The 22,565-nt window shown below is 54.3% G+C and overlaps 2 protein-coding genes across 2 annotated transcripts in view; both read left to right on the plus strand.

Moving 5' to 3' along the window:
• Positions 1-7,511, plus strand: part of LOC137677128 (AT-rich interactive domain-containing protein 3A-like) — a 33,814-nt gene extending 26,303 nt beyond the window's left edge. The window contains 6 exon segments of the mRNA XM_068424315.1: positions 1,165-1,237; positions 5,090-5,273; positions 5,482-5,728; positions 6,033-6,297; positions 6,475-6,564; positions 7,369-7,511. Coding sequence (XP_068280416.1) covers positions 1,165-1,237; positions 5,090-5,273; positions 5,482-5,728; positions 6,033-6,297; positions 6,475-6,564; positions 7,369-7,511 — 1,002 coding nt within the window.
• Positions 7,512-12,287: 4,776 nt separating this feature from the next.
• LOC137677112 (dynactin subunit 3-like) lies at positions 12,288-17,399 on the plus strand. Its single transcript, XM_068424302.1, has 7 exons — positions 12,288-12,395; positions 12,513-12,597; positions 13,556-13,642; positions 14,537-14,620; positions 15,386-15,444; positions 16,195-16,254; positions 16,990-17,399. Exons 1-7 carry the CDS (start codon positions 12,303-12,305, stop codon positions 17,077-17,079), a joined length of 558 nt encoding a protein of 185 aa, XP_068280403.1. The 5' UTR covers positions 12,288-12,302; the 3' UTR covers positions 17,080-17,399.
• Positions 17,400-22,565: the final 5,166 nt, after the last annotated feature.

Here is a 22,565-nt window from a genome sequence, read left to right on the forward strand (position 1 = left end):
GCAAACCGGGGGATCTCCGAAGCAGCACCCGGGGCAAAGGCACGCAAGCAGGGACACAGGCACCACGGAGCTTAGTTCCTGCTAGAGAGAGAGCGAGAGATTCCGGGCCTGCTGCCTTTGCCTGTATATTAGGGGTTTCTTGCAGGCGGCAGTTTTCCACTGCGCTTTGATCTTTCTCACAGCAGGGCAGGAATCTCAGGCATGAACAATTAGGTGCTCTGAGTCTTATCACAGGCCTATGTTATCTGAATGCAGATGTTCTATTTGTCCAGCACACAAGACTAAACAACAGTTACTAGTATGATATATGTGGTTTTTGACACCTCAGGTGCAAGTCACTTGAGTGTGTTTACAATCCTCCTCACCAATCTTCCATTATATTCCCACACCATGCCCGGCCAAGGGAGGAGGATCTGGCAGCATGTCCCTTTGTGGAGGTGCCTTGAGCTTTCCCTGGCCATCGATTACGCCCCATCTCATGGTGACACGGCTCAGGCCGTGCTTATCAGGTCATCAATAGCCCTGTCACTCCTGTCACGTGGGGCAGCCCCGTCGCACATGGCTCCCTCGCCAGCACCCAGCACCATGGCCTTGCCAGCTCGCCCTGCCCCAGGAAGGGACCAGCATCTCCCCCGCATGGGTGGATGCGCATCCCTGTGGTTGAGGATGCTGAGCCCATGCTGGGACCTGGTGAAAACCGGCACTGGGCAGTGCCAGGAGGCTGCTGAGCCAGAGCAGGGTTGAGCATCCCGGTCCCGGGTATCTACCTGGGGGCCTGGGATTTGCTGCTGCTCCATCTACATTGGCATCATCTTCCTGGCTGAAACGCCATCGTCCCTTCACCTAGCAAGGCGAGGGGCAGGGAAACTGAGGCACAGACGCAGCATTTCCGCAGCAAGGCTGCAAAATAGTGAGTGGTGCATGGGCAGCCCACACCAGCCCCCGGGCACAGGGAGAGCCCAGCGCTGCCAGCACAGAAGGTGTGCTGGGGGGTCCCATCTGTGGTGCAGGGAGAGCCTCTTGTTGCTGGCTGAGTGGGCAGGTGAGGCCAGGGGTGATGCCGGGTCCTGGCACAAGCAGGGGCCCTGATCCTGGCATTGACCCCCTCCGCCTCACGTGCCCACATGTGCCGGCAGCGCTAACCCCTCTTTCTCCCACCCCCAGCTCTATGAACTGGATGAGGACCCGAAACGCAAGGAGTTCCTGGACGACCTCTTCGGCTTCATGAAAAAGAGAGGTAAAGGTTGGTGGCTGGGGTGGGCGCTGCTGGCACCCTTGCCCCAGCTGCTTGAGGGGGCTGACAGCAGGGCCACTTGGGCATCGAGCTGCTGCAGGTCTCTGTGAGCCCCCCAGGCAGGTCCTGCAGGGCCTCCCCCCTCCCTGTCCTTATGGGTGCCTTCAAATGCACACACCACATCCCACACACACGTGCACACCTGGGTCAGTGTGCACGCACACATGCATACACTCACACAAACTCACACCCTGCAGATTTGTCCCCTGTTGCCCCAGGCAGACCCCCCCCACGGGGTGCCTGCTGGCTGGAGGGGCTTCCCTGGGCCCCTCGAGATGGGGCTGGTGGTGATGTCCATTGCTGATGCCTGTTAGTGATGCCCATTAGTGATGCCCAGCAGGGATGCTCACTAGCAGTGCCCAGTGGGGATGCCCCTTAGCGATGACTGTTAGCAAAACCCATTAGTGATGTCTGTTAGCAGTACCCAGCAGGGATGCCCATTAATGATGCCCATTAGCAGTGCCCATTTCCAGGGCCTTTTAGTGATGCCTGATGGGGATGCCCTTAGCAGTGCCCATTAGCTATGCCTGTTAGCACTGGCCATTAGCAGTGCCTGGTGGGGATGCCCATTAGAGGATCCTCTTAGCAATGCCCTTGATGCTGCAGGAGCGGGGTCAGCGATCTGGCCAGTGACGGGCACCCAGGGGTTAAGGGCTCACCAGCTGGCCCAGATGCATTGGAAATCTTTGCTATCAGCATGGGGGCCAAACCAGCTCCCAGGGACTCGATAAATGCTTTAACGTTGGCCCTCCCCAGCCGGGCTTGCGACAATTAAAAGTTGCCAAGCGTGGGCGTGTGGCTGGCTGGATTAATTAGAGCCTTTTGCCGGTGTGTAAATTAATGAACATGCCACTCGATAGCCAATAAACCCTAGGCAGAGGTTAATGCTGAGCTAATTAATGGGAGAAGGCTGGGGGGGTGTGGGAGCAGCAGGGCTGGCTGTGTGCGGGGCGAGGGTGGGCAGAAAGGGGCAGTTGCCCCCAAGCCATGCCCATGGGAAGGGTGGTGAGGGTGCCCACCCACCCACAGGGCAGCAGTGACCGGCTTTCGGGTTGGGTTGAGACTCCACAAACTCATGTCACCTGAGGCTGTACCACAGGGGCTGGTGTGGCTGTGGGGCTCATGCTGGAGCCTGGCTGGAGGTGGGGGGCTGGGTACTGCCCCACAGGTGCCCCCCCCCCCGGTCCCCCTGGCCCCAGTGAGGGGCTGGAGGGAACAGGCAGGATCATCAGTGCTGCCTTGGCCCCGCCCAACATCCATCAGCTACAAGATTCATGCAGAGCAGCTTCATTATCTCTCTCTCCAGAGCTAATTAACTCCCTCACCATTGGGGCTGGGGCTAATTAAGCGAGTGCCTGGTGGTTTGGGGAGGAGGGAGGGAGTCCAATGCTTCCCTGCAATGCTGCTCCTCACCCTTCTGCACCCAGCTGTCCTGCTCCTATCCTCTCTGCCTTATGCCTCCCCCAGGGGAGGGCAGTCAGGTGTGTACGTGCCTGTTGGAGGAGTGAGGGATTTTTGAGACGGGTAGCAAAGAGAAAGGGGATGGGGGGGGGGCTGCAGGACAGGGACAGCATCCCGGGGGTCCTTGGGGTGACAGGGGCCATCGGAAGCTGGATGAGAAGCAGAACCCACGAGCTAGCGCGGGTGCTGCTGGGCTGTGTCCCTGGGGTGGCAGCAGGCCAGGGGGGATCGATGCCTCCGGGGTGAGCCCTAATGAAAGGGGCCACGTCCCCCCTGCTGTCTGTCAGGGCAGTTTTGGCACTGGCATTTGTCAGCGGGATGGAAAATTAGCGGGACTGAAAAATGGGTTGGGGACAGCCCCACTGGGGGGAACATTGGGGACCCCATGGCATGGCACTGAGACACTCGGCCCCAGTGGCACATGGAGGTGACTGCTGGAAGGGATCTGGGGGAGCAGGGATGAGATGGGGGTGATGTCATCGCCAGGACAGACATGAGGTGCAGGTAGTGGGGCACATTGTCCCCATGCCCCAACCTCTGTGGCACTCCCGAAAGTGGCGAGCTGGGATGTAGGGGGACTATTTCTGCATTTGCTTGCCAGGAGTCTGCAGGGCCCCCTCATCCCCTCATTGAGCCAAGGGCCCTGCCGATAACACGGGGCCATTAATCAATCAAGGAGCTAATTGCAGCACCACAACGGTCACAGCATCTCCCTGGGCTTTTGTGCCTCTCGCTCTGGCCAGGGCTGGGGCCATCACTCTGCAGGGACACAGACAGGTCCCTTTGTCAGCAGGATGGGCACTGTCTGCCTGCCCCATGTGGCCCCGAGATTAATGGCAAGCTGCTTTCATTAGCTGCCATGGCCAGGGGGAGGGGGGAAGAGAAAAGAAGTCCGTGAGCCATTGATCGGGGACTGAGATCCTGCAAACTTGTCAGCAGCTGCTGGGGTGATGGGGAGCCAGTGCCAGTAGCCCCTGGGCAGGGCTGGTGAGGGACTGCTGACAGATATTTAGTCGATATCTCTGCCTTTTTCCCAGGAGGATAAACTCTTCCCCTTCCCGACTGGGTGAACAACACAGACACAAAAAAAAAAAAAAGTTAAATAAACTCAGTAAAGGAATAAAAAGAGCTCATTTTTCAGGCTTATGCAAAGAAGCTAAGCCAATATCGGGGCCATAAATTAGGGATGCTGGAGGACAGCAGTGAGTGACGGCTTCATTTGAGGGACGAAGCGTGGCCGTGACAGCCTCCCCCAGCCAAATGGATAGCTTTCTGATACTGCCCATACCCTGCTGCCCTGCAGGAGGAATAAATACAGGGTGGGACAGGATGGGATGGGATGCTCGTCCCTCCTCTGCCCTGCTGCAGCCCCCAGCCGCTGCCTGGACCATTGCCCCAAGGTGCTGTGGGGCAGAGCAAGGCTATGGGGCTATTTGGGGGTGCTGGGAAAGTGGGGAGGGGGTTGTAAAAGGACCCAGTGGCTGTGGGGACCATGCTGGTCCATGCTGGGCTCACAGAGCCCTGATGATCCCATGTCCCCTTGCCCCATGACCTCGGTGTGGGGGGTGATGCTGGGGGGCCAGGGGTCAGGATCTCTATTGGGGGCACTTGAAGGGAATTTGGGAGGAGGTGCCAAAGGCCTTTAAGAAGTCAGGGGGCTGCTGGGGGGATCTGTGGGGTGGGGAGTCTCTCTGGGGACTCATGGGGGAGTCCCTCTCTATGGGTCTCTGAGGGGGATTTTTAAGTGAGAGAATTTCTCCATGGGGAGGTTATAGGGTGAGTCTCTCCAGAAGGGTTATGGGAGGAGTCCCTCTTCAGAGAGGGTTATAGGGTGAGTCCCTCTATAAACTTTAGGGGGTGGTCTCTCTTTATGGAACTCTGAAAGGGGATAACAGAGAGAATCCTTCTAGGATGCTTTTGAGAGATTTTGGGGGGAGATTCTCTATAGGGAGCTCTAAGAGTTGGGGGGGAGACCCTCTCTAAGGGCCTCTGGAGGAGGCCCTTTGCCTGGCCTGCCGAGCCTCCACATCCCAGCTGAGAGCGTACCTGGCCCCCTGCCCCACCGATAGCTCCATTGATGGGGACCCTGTGCCAGCATGCTGGGGTCTGCCCCGTTCACAGGCACGGCGCTGCTCTCCCATGTACCCTGGGGTGCTACCTGCACCCCCTGTGTCCATGGGTGCTTACCCGGGCACAGAGAGATGGGTCTCCCCTTGGGGGGCAGCTGGTACCTGCAGTGGCGGTGGGGACAAGGTAGGGGCTGTGTTCCCAGGGAGTGAGGGACCTCGTGGACTCACCCTGCACCCTTTTCTCTCTCCTGTGTGTGGCTGGAAGGGACACCCGTGAACCGCATCCCCATCATGGCAAAGCAAGTGCTGGACCTGTACACACTCTACCGGCTGGTGACGGACAAGGGTGGCCTGGTTGAAGTCATCAACAAGAAGATCTGGCGGGAGATCACCAAGGGCCTCAACCTACCTACCTCCATCACCAGCGCCGCCTTCACCCTCCGCACGCAGTGAGAGCCTGGCGGTGGCGGCACCCTGGGGCACCTGCTGGCTCAGATGTCCCAGAGCCCCCACCGGGGTGCAGCATGGGATGCCCCAAAGGGGGATGGAGAGCTCTGCCCCTTCCCAGATGCCATCCTCACCCCAGTCCCTGCTCAGCGCAGGGATGGCTGGGAGGCACATGATGTTGGGTCTCATCCTGGCTCTCTCCCTGTGCAGATACATGAAGTACCTGTACCCCTACGAATGTGAGAAGCGGGCACTCAGCTCTCCCAGGGAGCTCCAAGCTGCCATCGACAGCAACCGGCGGGAGGGACGGAGGCAGACTTTCAGCACGGCACTCTTCAACTACTCGCCGGCTGGTACCCCAACCCTGCTGGGCTCCCCCAAAATGCCTTTGCCGGCTCTTAGCATCTCCACGCACATCTGCGGCCAGCTTGGCCAAGTGCATGCAATTAAGAAAGGTGTGTGAGGACCATGGCTGCCCCACAGCGGGCGTCTCCCCCAGGGATGGGCACCACTCCAGCAGCAGGGATGTTCCCCAGCTGCTCTTGCCCTTTTTGCTTGGGGAAAAAAGGAACAATTTTGTACATTTAGTCCCTCTCTGGGACTGAGAAAGCTTTATTTCTCCTGACTTTGGAGAATAACCAAGCCCAGATGCTGGGGGTGGTAGCCCACCCCTGCTACTGGGATGGAGGTGGCACCGGCTGGGGACGGCGAGGTGGGGTGGTGACGGGGAGACCCACTGAGCTCTCCCAGTTGTTGTGGAGGACAGCGTGCTGGCGGCACCAGTGCCGGGGAGCATTGCTATCCTGGTGGGACTGGCCAGCCACCACCTTGCAGCAGCCCAAGTGGCAGCCGCCTCGCAGGCGGCGGTGCTGGAGCAGCTGCAGGAGAAGCTGGAGGCAGGGGAACTCCCAGAGAAGGTGGCCCTGACGGCAGAGGAGCAGCAGCGGCTGGTGCAACTTGCGCTGCAGCACAACCTCCTGGCCGTGGCCTCCCAGTTCCCCATGAACATCAAGGTCTCCAACTGAGGTAGCGGGATGCAACTCTCCAGCTTGGGTCACCCCATCCCTTGGCACCCCAGGAGGGAGCTGCCACAGCCAGAGAGGAGCAGGGCTGCCCAGAGAGGCCAGGGCCCCACTTCTCTCTCTCAGACAGGTTCTTGTTTCTGTTTCTCTTAACGCTCATATTGGTATTTCCTTTCCCCAGATGACAGACAGGAGACCGCATTGAACCTGTCCACCAACGGCATTAGCAGTATCAACATGTCAATAGAAATAAATGGAGTTGTCTACACAGGTAAATAGAAGGGCTGCTTGGCCTGTGTAATTGTGGCCAGGAAATCCAATAACTTATAGCCACTGCCTGGCCAGCAAGTCCTTCCTTCAATCTGATGTCTTTACTATAAAATCCATCGTAATGAAGTGGCAGGGCCTGGGGAAAGGGAGCAGGTGAAGGAGGGGGTCGTCGAGGCTGGAAATTGGCCCCCAGGAGGACCAAAGTGGGGGATGGATGGATGGACGGACTGACTCAGGCTGAGGTGCAAAAAGGCACCTGGGGTCATCCCCCTCCATGGGGTCCTGCAAACAGGGCTTGAATTAGGGGTCACCCCGATGCCGGTGTGCCCAGAGGGTCTCTGGATGAGTACAGGGGTTGGCTGGGTGCAGAGCGGAGCATTGGGAGCAGGGGAAGATGTTGGGGTGCTTTGCTGAAGCAGAGGCTCCTTTGGGGTGCTGGCGTGCACCTACTTGGCTAAGCAGCTCACCGCGTGCCCCCCAGCTCCCTGCCTGCCTCGCTGAGACATCCCCAGTTAAAATAAATGGCTTTTCCTTCAGGACGTAAATATTTAACAAGTTGGAAAGGTCAGGGATAATCATCATGTGGGGCTGCCAGCCAAATGGTCCCAGGCCACCCTGTGGACTGCCCCAAGTGAGTGAGAGCAGCTGGGCTGAGCGAGGCACTGAGGGTGATGGGGAGGGCGGCCCAGGGGGCTGGAGCCCCCAGGGATGCTGGTCCCACCCTCCCTAGCCTGGGTGCTGGGGGCCAGGTGAGCAGAACCCCAAATCCTGGGTTTGCCCTAACCCCCTTGCTCTTGCTCCCCAGGCATCCTGTTCGCCCACCGGCCCCCGGCCTCCCTGGCGCCCGGTGGAAGGAGCACCCAGAGCCGGCCAAACCCTGTGCCTGCCCCGAACCCCCTGCTCCCAGCCCCCTCGCACAACCACACTCTCACCAGCACCTCACCATAGGGGAGATGCCCCCACCCCGAAAGCAGCTGGGGGTCCCCAGGGCCTGGGAGGCTGAGCCATGGGACCCAGCTGGGCCACCAAGGCAGGATGGGGAACCTGAAGATGCCTCTTGCTGCAATACTGAGCTGTGTCCGTGCAAGGCTGTGAGCACCCATGTGGGTCCTTTCGTCCCTTACTCCCGTGCATGGGGCCCCTTCCCCACACGTGCCCTCTAACACATGCACCATCCTTCCCAGGCATTGCCCCAAGTGACTCCCCTGTACAGCTCCTGCCTGCCCTGCTGCCTGGGACACCCCCGGGCCCCACATGCTGCATCCCCTACACACTGCAGCCCCTATACACACCTCGATACACACACTGCATCCTCCACATTGCCACACTTTCAATGCACACATTGCATCTCTTACACACTGCCTCCCCTATAGACATCTCTATGCACACTGCATTCCCTATACATGCTCTCAGTGCATATGCTGCATCCCCTACACACTGCATCCCCTATATGCACCCCCAATGCACACACTGCATTCCCTATACACACCCTTGGTGCCCACATATACATCCCCTTGCACACCCTCAGTGCAAACACTGTGGCCCCTACACAGTGCAGCCCCTATAGACTGTATCCCCTATACACTGCATCCTCTACACACTGCAGATCCCCCTACGCAGCCCTTCTGCATTGCCTGGGCTCACTGCCCCCACCCTGAGACACCCCCAGGGTCCTGGGTGCCCCCCAGCCACCCTGCGCTGGGGGCACCTCAGCCCCCCCAGGTCCCCAGCTCAGGGGGGTCACCCTGAGGGGCAGATACTGGGGAAACTGGTGGGACTGGTAGGTGGTGAGATGTGACAGGTTATTAAGTGGGGGTGGAGCTTATTGGGGTGGGGCTGGGGGTGAGGCTTAATGCCAAAGGGTGGTGTTTGTGCACTGGGAGGAGCTTGTTGGTGGGGGCAGGGCAGGGAGGCCCAGCAGTGCCCCCCACCACCAAAGACCACCCAGATGCCAGGGTCCCCAGCCAGGGGGCAGGGAGATGGAGTGCTCTGTGCGGGGCACTGTGCCAGGCACTCCAAACTACCTCACTGGGGCTGGGTGAGCACCTCCCCCACCCACTCGCACCCCTGGGTGACAAAGCAGGCGAGCTCACCTCTACCTCAGCATGGGGGGCCAGGGCTTGGTGCCACCAGGCTCCCCCCGGCACTCCCACCGCGGCCATGTGACTCTGTGTATCTATTAAAGGAAATGAACTGCTGAACCAAACTGGTGTTGAGGGTGGTATGTGTGACATGGTGCTACCCGCCAAGTTCCAGTGCCCAGACTGGGGACAGTTTGGGGGTGCAGGACACCCCCACAGCCTGTGACACCCTGGGGTAGCAGCTATAGTGCCTGAGGTTTCACAGCCTGCCTCACCTTTGCCTCCAGCACAGGGTCACCCAGTTTCTGGGGGCTCTGGAGTGCAAACAGGTGCCCTGCACCCACCAAAACCCTCAAGCTTGGGCTGGAGCAGATTGAGCACCAAATCCAGCCATGCCAGCCAGGCCGTGGGGCTGCTTGGCCCCACAAGCTGCCCAGCAGCAGCTCAGCCATGGGTGGGGGACACCGTTAGGCTGCCTGTGCCAGACATGGGGCAAGGGACATGGCTGCAGGGCCACTAAGACCATGGTCATGGAGCTGTGAGGTTGCACCAGGTGAGATGCAAGAGGTGCTGGGCCAGCCTGGCACCCAGGCAGCACCCACAGAGGGCACAGATGACCCAACTGGAGCTGGAAGGGAGACACAGGCACACACATGGGTGCTCACGGATGTGTATATAGGTGCACATGGGGAAGCATGGAAGCATGCAAGCAGCTAAGTCTTCACACATACACACAGATCACTTGTGCTCCCTCACACAAACTCAGTGGCATGCATTCATGCATGCACACTCACACACAGTCACACTTGCACACACATTCCATCACTCACACATGCACATGCATTTGCACACACATGCAGCCACCCATACGTATGAGGAGGCACAGGGGTCTCCCATGGGGACAGACACCCTCGCTAATGGCAACCATGAGAACAGGTCCCTGGCACCCAAGGGGACAGAACCTCCTGTTTCAGGGGTCGCTCATGAGGACACTCCCCAGCCCTCTGGGGACAGCCCCAGATCCCCGGGGACAGCCCCAGCCCTGACCCCGGGACCCCCGAGCCAAGCCGGACGGCGCGGGCGCTGTCCAGGGTGCTGCAGCGCGGTGCTGCCCGACCCGGGACCCGGCCTCGTGGCAGAGACACGGGGGGGACACGGGGGCCGTGCAGAGGAGCGGGGCCGCCCGCCCTAGGGCTGCCCCGGGCCGGGTCCGGCCAGTGAGGCCCTGTACGTGGGTATGAGGGTGAGGGGGGGTGTGAACGTAGGAGGGAGCTGTGTGTGAGTGTGTGTGTGTGCACACCAGGCTGCAATGGGGTTCCCTGTGTGTGTGTGTATGCACATTGGGCTGCAGTGGGGTTCCCCGTGTGTGTGTGTGTGCACATGATTGTGAGTGTGTGCACCAGGCTGCAGTGAAGTTCCCTCTGTGTATGAGTGTGAATGCATATGTGTATCAGGCTGCAGTGGGGTTCCCTGTGTGTCTGTGTTTGTGAGTGTGTCTGTGTGCACCCCAGGTTGCAAGGGGGGCCCGGGGTGTTTGCACCAGGCCCTGGGGTAGGGGTGCCAGGGCTGTACGTGTGCGAGACAGCTAAGCCCCAGTGCAGAGCTCCTGCAGCCCCGGCACAGCCCACCAAGTGGAGCTGGAGTGGGATCAATGCAGCCTTAACTGGGGTCTCGTGTCCCCTGTCACTGCCGGGCAGCACTGGCCACAGCTCATCTAGCACCAGGGCCCCAGGGAGCTGGGAGGGCACATACAGACCCGCGTCCCCACTTGTTACGCAGCTCAGGGGGTGATGTGTGTTGCCATGCTCCCCAGGGGGCTCGAGGACACAGCTGCTGTCACCTGAGTAATCAGCCCTGATCGATGCCGGCTTCCTGCACTCTGCAGGGACTGTAATTGAGCGTGAGGGAGGAGACAGAGGGATGCAGGAACGATCCAGCCTAGCAGAAGCACTGGATCTGGCCACAGCACCAGGCTGGGGGCAGGTGTCCATGGCATAAGCATGCCACTGCAGGCTCCAGGGATGGGGACGGGGTCAGAGCCCTCCTCTCAGCCCCAAGGAGCAGGAGGCAGATTTGCCATGCACCATGCTGGGCTGCGGGCAGCCAGTGCTGTGGCTTCAGCCCTGCTCCAAGGCTTGCGGGATGGATGGGACCCTAAAGGGTGGATGTCCTCCAACCCTAAAGCCCTTCCGAGTGCCTGAGTCCCAGGACTGCCTGAATTTCTCACCTTGGGGGGGGGTGGGTTATCTGTAACTCTCTAGCACGGGGATTTGCGTATTTGTGGGCATCTCCCACCACTCTGGGCACAGGCCACAGTAGAGCCAGTACCCTCTAAACACAGAGCAGCACTGTGCGCAGCCCCCAGCCCCTGCTGCAGCCCCCAGCCACTTCTGCTAACAAGGCTGTTTCTAATTGTCTCCTTTGTGGAACAAAGCACAGCTCTTCCCCTCTGAGGATGCCTCTCCCACAGCCCAGCTATTGATCCCTGGAAAGAAAGGCAGAGTGCGCGAGGCTTCAGCCTGCTCCTTCTGCCTGAATGCTCTGCACAGCTCCTCCAGAGAGATTTGGGGGCCCATAGGGGTTGCTGGGGCCCTGGGTCACCCCACAGCTCCCTCCTACAGCGTGGCAGCCCTGTACAAGTCCCTGCAGGAACATATCTAGAAGGACGATGCTTTTTCAGGGCACAGTGGGTTTTGCTCTCGGCAAGGGGCACAGAGAGGGTCCCCAAAGTCATGCAGCTGACATCGCCAGACATGCTAATGAAATATTTGCTATTAGCAGATGGTTTTGACCTAAGAGCCTGACCTGGGACCCCTGCTGGGGGTTCCCTGGTGCCTGGGGCATGGTGGTGCAACACCCAGCCCCATGCTTGCAGCCCAAGAGGGACAGAGACTGCCCTCCAGCCTGGGGCAGCTCTGTCACTGCTGAGGCTACATGGGCACGATGGGGCAGCGGCAGGCTGAGCCCCGGGGTGCAGGGAACATTGCAAGGTGCTTTGGAGGCTCCTGAACTTCTCCCTCCACAGTTTGGAAAGTCTCTGGACTTTCCTCTGTGATGGATGCTGCTACCAAGAATTCATCTCATCCCTTTGAGGGCTCCTTGTAGTTGTGAGTGCCAATTGCAGGCAGCAGTGGGGCTGGGGTTGGCTGCTGCATTCATTAGCATCTTGCTTTTTAGTGAGCATCATCTGTGGTGGTCGATAGGAGAAAGGTGAACCCAGGCAGACTGAGGCCTGGGGGAAAGCCTGCAGCAGCCTCCTGGATTTCAAAGGCCCTGCATCCACACAGCCCATAGATTGCTATAGCTATTTCTTTTAATACATCCGAGTGCCTCTTTCCTGAGGGATCATGCTGGAATGAAGCAGCGATCAAACACCTGGGCAGTGGGAAGCCTGCACGTCTCCCTCTGCAGTGCAAATCACCATCGTCCAGCTGCAGCCGCCCCTCCTTGCCTCTGACAGGGGCTTCGCACCTCCCGCCCCCTTCCCCGAGAGCCACCTCCCCCTTCCCACCCTCCCGGCTCCATCACCCCTTCCCGGCCCGGGGAACTCCGTCTCCACGGCAACGGCGGCCCCTAGCAACGGGGCCCCTAGCCATGATAACGGGGAAGGGAGGGGCGAGGCGGAAGCGGCGCGCGGCTCTTTCTGGCCGGCGGCAAGATGGCGGCGGGAGTGGTGGGGTTGTGGCGGCTGCAGTGGCGATTGGAGGAGCTGGAGCAGCGTGTTGGTGACGGGACCTGCGGGCCGCGCAAGGTGCCGGGAGGTCCCGCAGCGCTCGGGGAACGGCTCTGGCTCCCCGAGGGCCCGGCGCGAGGTGCCTCGGCCCGGCGGGATCTAACGGGCCCGTCCCCTTTATTTGTGCCCCTGCAGGTGGTGGACGAGCTGGTGAAGGTGCAGGTGACGCTGAGCAATATCGTCGGCAAGAGGGAGAGGATCAAAATCCTGTTTAAGAAAAGTGAGCGGCCTCGGGGAAGGGCCCCAGGGGGAACTGGGTCGGGGGGGGGGGCAGGGAAGCTTGAAACCCCTGTGTTTGCTCCTCTAAAAAAATCCTTTCCACGCTCCCTGTGTGAGCACCTTTGATTTTCGGGTCTTGTTTTGTGTGTTTGGCAGAGAAGTAAGCAAGTGGGTTGTATTTCTGCTTGCACTTCTCCCACTCAGCTGTTGGGGGTGGGAAATGGGCTGCTGCAACCTATTATTTGCTTTATGTCAGCCTACATCGGCACAGTGATTTGCTCTACCTGAAATGCAGACCTCAAGGGTTGTTGGAACATAAGCTCCTGAAATGGCTTCTTGCATGCTTGGACTTCTCAGGCACGGTAGAGCAGCTCTCCCCTGGGTATGTGGTGAGAGCGATAAGGATCACACACAGCCACTGGTGGATGGATCTGGGGAGCCGACTCTGAACTGGGGAATATCAGGAGCAGACACCAGAGTGGTGCTTTGTCTTGCAAAGCTGTCTTTTGGCCAAATTTTGCTGTCTGGTATCACAGAAGGAACAGGCTGTGTAGGGAGGGTTGTTGTGGTCCAAAGCTGTGGTGACTGTTTGGTATAAACATGTAAACTGTGTATTTGTAGATAATTTTAAGGATGGAGGGTGATTTCCTGGTTTTGTTTCAAGGGCAGGAAGAAGCAGACTTCACTCACCTCTAATATTGTTAGCCAAATAAAAAGCAAGTGTTGCAGGTGTCTGTAACGAAGCAGTTACTTGGCTTGAGCCATTTGTAAGTTCTTGGTCACAGTGTTCCAAAGTCACCTGTTTTCGAGTGCTGTAGAAATTAATGAATCTGAACAAAAATGACCCTAAATGGGCAGTGTTTACAAACAACCTGATGTATAGCATGGGAGGGAATTTCACCTCTGAAGGTGATAACATCTCTCCTACTACTTGTCTCCAAACCTATTTTTCACTCTAGTTGAAGATGTAACAAAATACCTTGATCCTCAGTACATTGATAGGATGGCTGTTCCAGATGCCATGAAGTTGCAGTTCATCTTGGCAGGTATGGCACGAAATGAGAGGAGACATGATGGTTTTTTGGTTTGTTTTTTTTTTTTAGTACTGCAAAAGTTGTCTTTTACGTAAGCTGGGTTGGGATGGATTTCTTTTCTTTAATTGTAAAGATATGGCAAGGCACCCTCTTTAGAGCTCTCAGAGATGGTTTGTACAAGGATGTCTGTCACCCTTAGTGCTCCCCTGTGTGTGTCCATGCTGCAGTTTTATCAGTTCTGATCTTTCTAGTATTGATCAGTTTAACCCTGAATTAATAAAAGCTTGAAAAGAAAAACTGGAGCTAGAACAGTTTTCCTCACCCCATTTCTAATGCTCTCTAGGCTGTGACAAAAATTGAAGACCTTTGGATGTATATTAACCACTTTATAGCCTTATCCTCTTTTGCCCCAAAGAATTTGGTTCAGCCTTGTATTGGTATAGTCTGCAAATGAAACTTGGAGCTTCTCCTGCCTTAAGTTGGTGTGAATGAGAATCCAGTGGTGAACAACACGAAAGTCTAAATAAAATAATAAAAAAAACCCCTTTCTGTATAGCTAGATCAGCTGGAAAAGGGAAGCTGGAATACAAATGTCAGTCCCAGCTCTTTGATCATCAGTTTGGAGTTGGACAAGCCACCCTTGAGGGGTGGGCTACGGTTGATCTGTTTAAGAGCACTTGCCCCTTGGAGACTTTAGAGTCTGCAGTTGGAGGTTTTTGTGACTTTGTTCTAGCTTTGGCTACGAGATGCTTTATATTTGCCAAGCTGTTCTCTGGTGTGTTAGGTGTGAATGGTTTAGAAAACTGATTCGTACCCATTAATCCAAAGTTACCTCACCAGTCTTTGTGAAAAGCCAAAGCAGTGTCTTGTATTTACTGATGTTCCTTCTTGTCCCTCCCCAATCAGAGAAGCAGGTTATTCCTTCCCAAGCAGCCCTTCTGGAGCAGGTGAAGAACCTCCAGCCCATCTTGGAAAGTGCTAGTATCCAAGGTACGCATGTTCTTCTGCAAGTTTAAGCTGCAAATGCCACCCCCCAAGCTGCTGCCTATCCTGTTGGGTTTTTTTTTCTTCTTGAGCCTCAGACTTGAGAGGACAGCTAAGCACGCAACCTGGTGTGAGTAAAGTAGGTACAAACTTAGCGGTACGTCTGCTCCTCCCTCGTGCTGCTCTAACATCCCATGCCTGATCTCTGTCAGAAGTGTGCAATGTCATGCAGAGCACTGCTGAGTGCTGTAGCTGTCACCCAGCACTGGTGGGGTGGAAATGTGGCTCCTGCACCAAAGGCCAAGGAGGTGATAGAGTAGGTTAGGAAGCAGGTTAGAGACCTGTGGCTTGGCAAAGAATAAATACTGTGTACGGTCACCAGGCTGCGGAGCCACTCCTACCTACTGCTTATGAGATGTTTTATGTCCAGAACATCCCTGCTCCTGGTGTAGGCAGAGATGCCTTTTTAATTGCTTGCCATAACATTTATCCAAGTAGTTTACTCTGATGTAGCTCTTGAGTAGCCCTCAGTGCAGGCATCCCCTAACTCATGCCATTCAGAAGCAGTTAACAAATAAATTTGATATTTAATGTACAGTGTAGCTAGGGTCTTTTTATGGTATAAAAGGTGTGTTTGTGGCATGTGACACTTGCATTCAGTGAGTGGAGTTCTGTTGTGATGTGCTCATGGAGAAGGAATGGTCTTTATTTTGGTAACTAATCCCATGTGATGTAAAACAAACAAAATGGATTTTTCTTCTGTGCTTTCAGCGGTTCCTGACCATGCAGCCAAACTACAGCAACTCTCTCAAATCCACATACAGCAGCAGGTAGCGTGAATATTCTTGACAGTCTTGACTAGCAGGGAGAAGGAACCACTTGTTAATGGCTGTACTGACACCCCTGTATTTGCAATTATTTGAATTGCTCATTTATAGCAGGGTTTTTTTTTTCCATCTTGTCCAGGATATTCATGCTGTGGTTTTAAAGAGGCTTAAGCAATTTGGGGGGGGGGGAGAACTAGCCAGGATTTCTGAAAACTGAGTCTGAGTTGGAAAAGCGCTTTGCCTACCATAAGCCTGCTCAAAACAAGAGGTTTGAGTGACACTTAATAAGCAGTGGTGGGTTTAACCAGCTTGCATTCCCCCTCTCACTGAGAAACTGAGGTAAAGCATTGCACTCCTCCAGCATCCCAGTCTCTGGAAGGCTGTTGATACTGTCACCTGGTCTCTCTGCCCTTTCCTTTCCCATTTGGGCACGCCTGGGCAGCGCCTAATGCCCCTTTTCAGCATTTTGCTGTGAGTTTCCATTCTGGGGCAAGCAAAGTATGGGTGCTGAGGAGAGGCAGGCAGTAGTGCAAAGCCCATGACTTTGGTGCTTCATGAGCTTGGGTGTTTCTCTGTAACCTTTCTCTTGACTGTTGAAACCCTTCCAGCTGCAGTGAATGGCCACAGCCAGGGCCTGAGCTCTAATCTCAGTACTGGCCTTGGATGAGTTTCCCCCTGTGCTGTCAGGGACTGGGAGGACAGATGTCCTTCAGCTTATTTATTGCTCACTCACTGAGGCTCCCCTCTTCACAGGAACGGCATCAAGATCTCACCGACAGTGTCAAGACGCTTCTTGAAGACTACAACAAAATGGTATCCTTTGAGCCTTGGGCATGACACAACTGAACTGCCTACTTGTCTCCTGGGCTGCCTCATCCCATCAGATATTGTTGGAAGCAGGCAATCCCCAGCCCTGGGTTTAATGGCCAGTGCCCTTTCTGGCATGGTGATGCCTGTGTCCCTGTCATATACTCCTCTTGGGAGCAGAGATGAGGGCCAGAACTGCCTGCCTTTCTGAGATGGGAAGGGCAGGGTGCCACCTGTGATCCAGAACCTCTGTGCTGAATCCGCTCACAGTGCAGCTTGGCACGAAGGAGCGGCGGCAGCCTGTGTGCTGGTGCAGAGCTTGTGCTGGCCAGCTGGATGTTGGCATCTCTGTCAGGTGACTGCTGGTCTCTGTGACCTGCCTGAGCCAAACAGTGGCTAATCCTGGCCATGTTAGGATCCCAGTGCTGACACACATCTGAAAACCACAGTGAGTAGGGAGCTCTGCTCTTTTCTGTAGAAAGCCCCTCGAAATGCAGTGCTACGCAGTGTTCAGAAGTGCTTCCTGGGCTCCCATCGGTGTTTGGTGCTGTGCAGTGGCTCAAGGCCTGTACGGTTTGAGTCTGTGCAGGCTTTCTACAGCCTGGTACCCCAGGTCTCTTCCTCTCCCAAGGAATCGGGATTGTAACAGTGCTATTGGGCTGCCAAGGCAGTCTCAGGCTGTGCTCTGACCTTGGTTTCTTCCCTGAAGTTTCCACAACTCTCCTTAAGAGCCATGTCCAGACCATGCATCTCTCCAAGCAGTTCATCCAGTGGAATGAAATACTGACATGGCTGGAAATGGCCAAGGAAACAAAACCTGTGGCAGAGTGATGGCGGAGCCCGGAGTGCAGAGAACCCCGGGGACCCTGCTGGCCTTGCGCATTTCAGGAGAGGCTGCAGCACAGCTTGCACCCTGCTGTCTCGGCATCTTCCCACTGGTCGTGAGCGTGCTGCAAGTGACATCGCAGGCTCTTGGGGGCACCCTGGCTCCGTGGCTGCACTGTGTCAGCCCCAAATCGAAGCCACACTACTCCTTAATATGCCACTGTTTGCAAATCTTGCACTTCCATGAAATATGTTTCTGTTTGTAACATATTTAAAAATACCTTTCTGCTCTAACCGTGGACCATAGTAAAGTCCTGAAACGCTAACTGGGTTGTCTCTTCCTCCCTCTCTCCTCTCTTCCTTTAAGTCTGTTGTCAGAGGATGTAGGGAGGCAACTAGGAAAGCTAAGGCCTCCTTGGAATTAAACCTTGCAAGAGAGGTCAAGGACAGCAGAAAGGGCTTCTTCAAATACATTGCAGGTAAAGCCAACACTAGAGGCAATGTAGGCCCACTGATGAATGAGGTGGGGGTCCTGGAGACAGAGGATAAAAAGAAGGCGGAGTTACTGAATGCCTTCTTTGCCTCTGTCTATACTGTTGGAGGCTGTACTGAGGAGCCCCGGACCCCTGAGGCCCCAGAAGAAGTCAGGATAGAGGAGGAATCTGTCTTGGTTGATGAGGGCTGGGTCAGGGACCAATTAAGCAACCTGGACGTCCATAAATCCATGGGCCCTGATGGGATGCACCCCCGGGTGCTGAGGGAGCTGGCGGAGGTCATTGCTAGGCCACTCTCCATCATCTTTGCTAAGTTGTGGGCAACGGGAGAGGTGCCTGAGGACTGGAGAAAAGCGAATGTCACTCCAGTCTTCAAAAAGGGCAAGAAGGAGGACCCGGGGAACTATAGACCGGTCAGCCTCACCTCCATCCCCGGAAAGGTGATGGAGCAACTTGTTCTTGGTGCTGTCTCTAGGCACATCAAGGATAGGGGGATCATTAGGGGCACTCAGCATGGCTTCACCAAGGGGAAGTCATGCTCAACCAACTTGATAGCCTTTTATGAGGACATAACCCGGTGGATAGATGATGGTAAAGCTGTGGATGTGGTCTATCTCGATTTCAGTAAAGCGTTTGACACGGTCTCCCACAGCATCCTCGCAGCTAAACTGGGGAAGTGTGGTCTGGATGATCGGGTAGTGAGGTGGATTGTGAACTGGCTGAAGGAAAGAAGCCAGAGAGTAGTGGTCAGCGGGACAGAGTCCAGTTGGAGGCCTGTGTCTAGCGGAGTCCCTCAAGGGTCGGTACTGGGACCAGTTCTATTCAATATATTCATTAATGACTTGGATGAGGGATTAGAGTGCGCTGTCAGCAAGTTCGCTGATGACACAAAACTGGGAGGAGTGGCTGACACACCGGAAGGCTGTGCAGCCATTCAGAGAGACCTGGACAGGCTGGAGAGTTGGGCGGGGAGAAATTTAATGAAATATAACAAGGGCAAGTGTAGAGTCCTGCATCTGGGCAAGAACAACCCCATGTACCAGTACAAGTTGGGGGCAGACCTGTTGGAGAGCAGCGTAGGGGAAAGGGACCTGGGGGTCCTAGTGGACAACAGGATGACCATGAGCCAGCAGTGTGCCCTTGTGGCCAAGAAGGCCAATGGCATCCTGGGGTGTATTAGAAGGGGTGTGGTCAGCAGGTCGAGAGAGGTTCTCCTCCCCCTCTACTCTGCCCTGGTGAGGCCGCATCTGGAATATTGTGTCCAGTTCTGGGCCCCTCAGTTCAAGAAGGACAGGGAACTGCTAGAGAGAGTCCAGCGCAGAGCCACGAAGATGATTAAGGGAGTGGAACATCTCCCTTATGAGGAGAGGCTGAGGGAGCTGGGTCTCTTTAGCTTAGAGAAGAGGAGACTGAGGGGTGACCTCATTAATGTTTATAAATATGTAAAGGGCAAGTGTCATGAGGATGGAGCCAGGCTCTTCTCAGTGACATCCCTTGACAGGACAAGGGGCAATGGGTGCAAGCTGGAGCACAGGAGGTTCCACTTAAATTTGAGGAAAAACTTCTTTACTGTAAGGGTGACTGAACACTGGAACAGGCTGCCCAGAGAGGTTGTGGAGTCTCCTTCTCTGGAGACATTCAAAACCCGCCTGGACGCGTTCCTGTGTGATATGGTGTAGGCAATCCTGCCCCGGCAGGGGGATTGGACTAGATGATCTTTCGAGGTCCCTTCCAATCCCTAACATTCTGTGATTCTGTGATTCTGTGATTCTGTGATTCTGTGATTAATGAATATATTGAATAGAACTGGTCCCAGTACCGACCCTTGAGGGACTCCGCTAGACACAGGCCTCCAACTGGACTCTGTCCCATTGATCACCACTCTCTGGCTTCTTTCCTTCAGCCAGTTCACAATCCACCTCACTACCCGATCATTCAGACCACACTTCCTCAGTTTAGCTGCGAGGATGCTGTGGGAGACCGTGTCAAACGCTTTACTGAAATCAAGATAGACCACATCCACAGCTTTACCATCATCTATCCACCGGGTTACATATAGGAAAAGGAATAGACATATATATCTATAGAATAATACTGTAAATCAAGTGTCCCAATCATCCTGTCAGGGAATGAAACCACTCAGCCAGCCAGGCATAATCAGTAGATTGTTCCATTGGATGCTATAAGTCCTGGAGATGTTGAATGTTGTCCTCTGTGCTGGCTGGTTCATCAGTGATGTTGAGGTTGCATTTATGGTGTTGGAGGAGGAAATAGTCCATTGTCAATCAATGTTGTAATGTTCATTGGCATACAGTCGTTACCTACTCAGAAAAAATAGCAAAGGAAAAACATTAATATCACAATCACTTAGCATAATATAATTGTATAATACAGCTACTGGCATGCTAATGAGACACATCGTTAAAAGATCTGCAGCTGTTGATCTTCCCTTAATATAAAAAGCAGATGAGATAGTTACACAAAACCTAAGTATTTACATGTTGGCCTTGCAGAAATGTATCCAGGGCATGTGCTTTTTTCAGATTGAACTTCAATCTGATGTTGGGTTTGTGACAGCAATAAAACCGTTCCAATGCTATCTCCTCTAGATAAGGTACAGGTAGTCATCAAAGATGCCTGAAATACAAGAACTCGAGAATCCAATATTAACAAAAGATGTAAAATAAGAGGAGAAGTACATGCCAATCTATTCCCAAAAATTGTATGGTGGTACTAGGGCCCTGTATTTTCTTTGAATTAATTGCCCAGCCTTGGTCCTTTAAATGCACTTTCAGTGATTCAGCAGCTGCTGCTGTGGAAGACCCTCGGCCTGCAAACAGCTGTGCTTTACTTGGGGAGCAGAAGATTTGCTTGGGAACACTGCATTGAGAATAGTTTTTGCTTGCTTCTGAGATAAAGGAGCCGAGACCAGTTCACAGGGCCTTTTGAGGCATGAAAGAAGTAAACATGTGTTGAAGGTCAGTTCTGAACACAGAGCTGAAAACAGGGAATGGTTGTTGTTATCTTGAACTGCATAGTCTGGCTCCTGCATTACAGCAGTTAAATAGGGTAGTAGAATAACAAAAAAAAAGTAGGCCTTTCGGCTTCAGGCCCTTGCATCCTCGATCTCAGAGTCTGTGCCGCCTTTTCTGCCCGCCGCAGCTGCGATTTCTTGTTATGACTCTGCCATAATCAATAGATTATCAATATAATGATAAACAGTAACAGTACCTGACCATAGGGCAATTCTCTGTAATATACAGTCATTCTCCAAGTGCCATCTGGTTTGGGTAATTTCCTCCTCCCCCCCTAGAATACGATACTGTTTTTACTGCTATCACCTTGGCAGGCACAGGCAGCACAACAGGATCCCACTTCAGGAATGCACGCAAGACAGTTATAGATCGAATAGCAAATCCTGCTTGCGAAGTTCCAAAGCAGAAGCAACCATTTAAAGTTTCAACTGTTCATCCTGTCAACATATCAATACTCAAGAAATATTCTTTAATTGGGGCAATTAACATAGTCGCAGTAAACGGTGTAGCATTTTCTATTGTTAAGGTCACCTTAGCTTGGAGGGCGGGGGTCAGATTTCCCCCCAATCCACAGATCTGTGATGTGGCATCTTTATTATTAACAATACTATGCAATACAGTAACTTCAGCTCCAGTATTCACCAGAGCTAATACATGTAAACCCCCCCCCCGCCCCAAGACAGCCACTTTATAGTTCATTTGCCAAGTAGTGTCGTGCATTGCGGTGGCAGGAGGGGCGGAGGGTGGGCGCAGAGTTGGTGGTGGGGCTGGGGGTGATCGGCTTTTTCACGTAAATGCTAACTTTTACCATTTGCGGAACATTTCTGATGTTGTGATCCCGTCTATTTCTGATCGTGGGATGCCAGCTTGTATAAGATCATTCCACATTTGTTTTCTTGTCACCTGTGCTGTAACCCCCTTTGCTTTTGCCGGCTTTCCTTTATTCACCACCCGAATAGATGGCCCTGAAAGTACAGCCCCAATTTCCCTTAAGGTATCTGCTAGGGCGCCTATATTACTCGTAGCATTTGTCACTGATGATATAATGAGGGGCTTTAGTGAGGCAGGCACTCCTCTCAAGAACTGCTTTTTGATACTTCTTGTTACGAGTATACTGTCTGGACTAGATCCCATAACTAATGCATGAGCCATCCCCATCTGCCGCACCAAATTAATACCTTCTTCCAATGTGCACCAGCTTACAAGGGACGACACTAATTCAACAGGTTCTGCATATGCTGTTAAAACTGCTGCACACAACCACTGATACAGCGGAGGTGCAATAATGGCTCGCCCATCAGGGCCCCTGACACTTTGCAACTGAGCATATCCCCGCTGTATCTGATCATCATGGGCTATAGGGCTTAATAAATCTTTTTCACCTGCTAATAAATGAATAGAGGCAGCCTCACTGTCCCAAGCTTGCAAAATCCATGCCAGTATGCCTTCCCCGCTCTTCTGCTGATAGATCTCTAAAAACTCCCTTAATTCTTTCGGAGTGTAAGTACATGTGACCTGCACTCCCCCGTCCGCTTGTTCCTGCTGCCCCATCATTTGTATGAGGGGTCGTGCTTCCACCACCTCCCTGCCTTTTAAGTCCGGATCAAATTCAAACTCAATCTCAGAGTCCGAGGATTCACTCTCAATATTTCCATATTTATCCCTTCGTTTATTAGCAATACGCGCTACCAACCGCTCTACATTATCTTGCAACTCATAGCACCGTTCTGCTTGAATAGTAATTACTTCATGTGCAATCACCTTTGCATCCTGTAAAGTCCGGACTTCCTTCTCTAATTCTCTCACTCTACTCCGTAATGCAACATTTTCACGGTGAAAAGCTCTAAGACCAGTAGCTAACAACCATCCCAATCTCCCCGCTAATTTGCGAGAAGAATCTGATGCTCTTTTCCATAGCAACCCACGCACAGCCGTGTCAATTGCCTGGGGGGTCATCGCCACC

This window comes from Nyctibius grandis (assembly GCF_013368605.1).
Source record: "Nyctibius grandis isolate bNycGra1 chromosome W unlocalized genomic scaffold, bNycGra1.pri SUPER_W_unloc_1, whole genome shotgun sequence".
NCBI classification, from domain to species: Eukaryota; Metazoa; Chordata; class Aves; order Nyctibiiformes; family Nyctibiidae; genus Nyctibius; species Nyctibius grandis.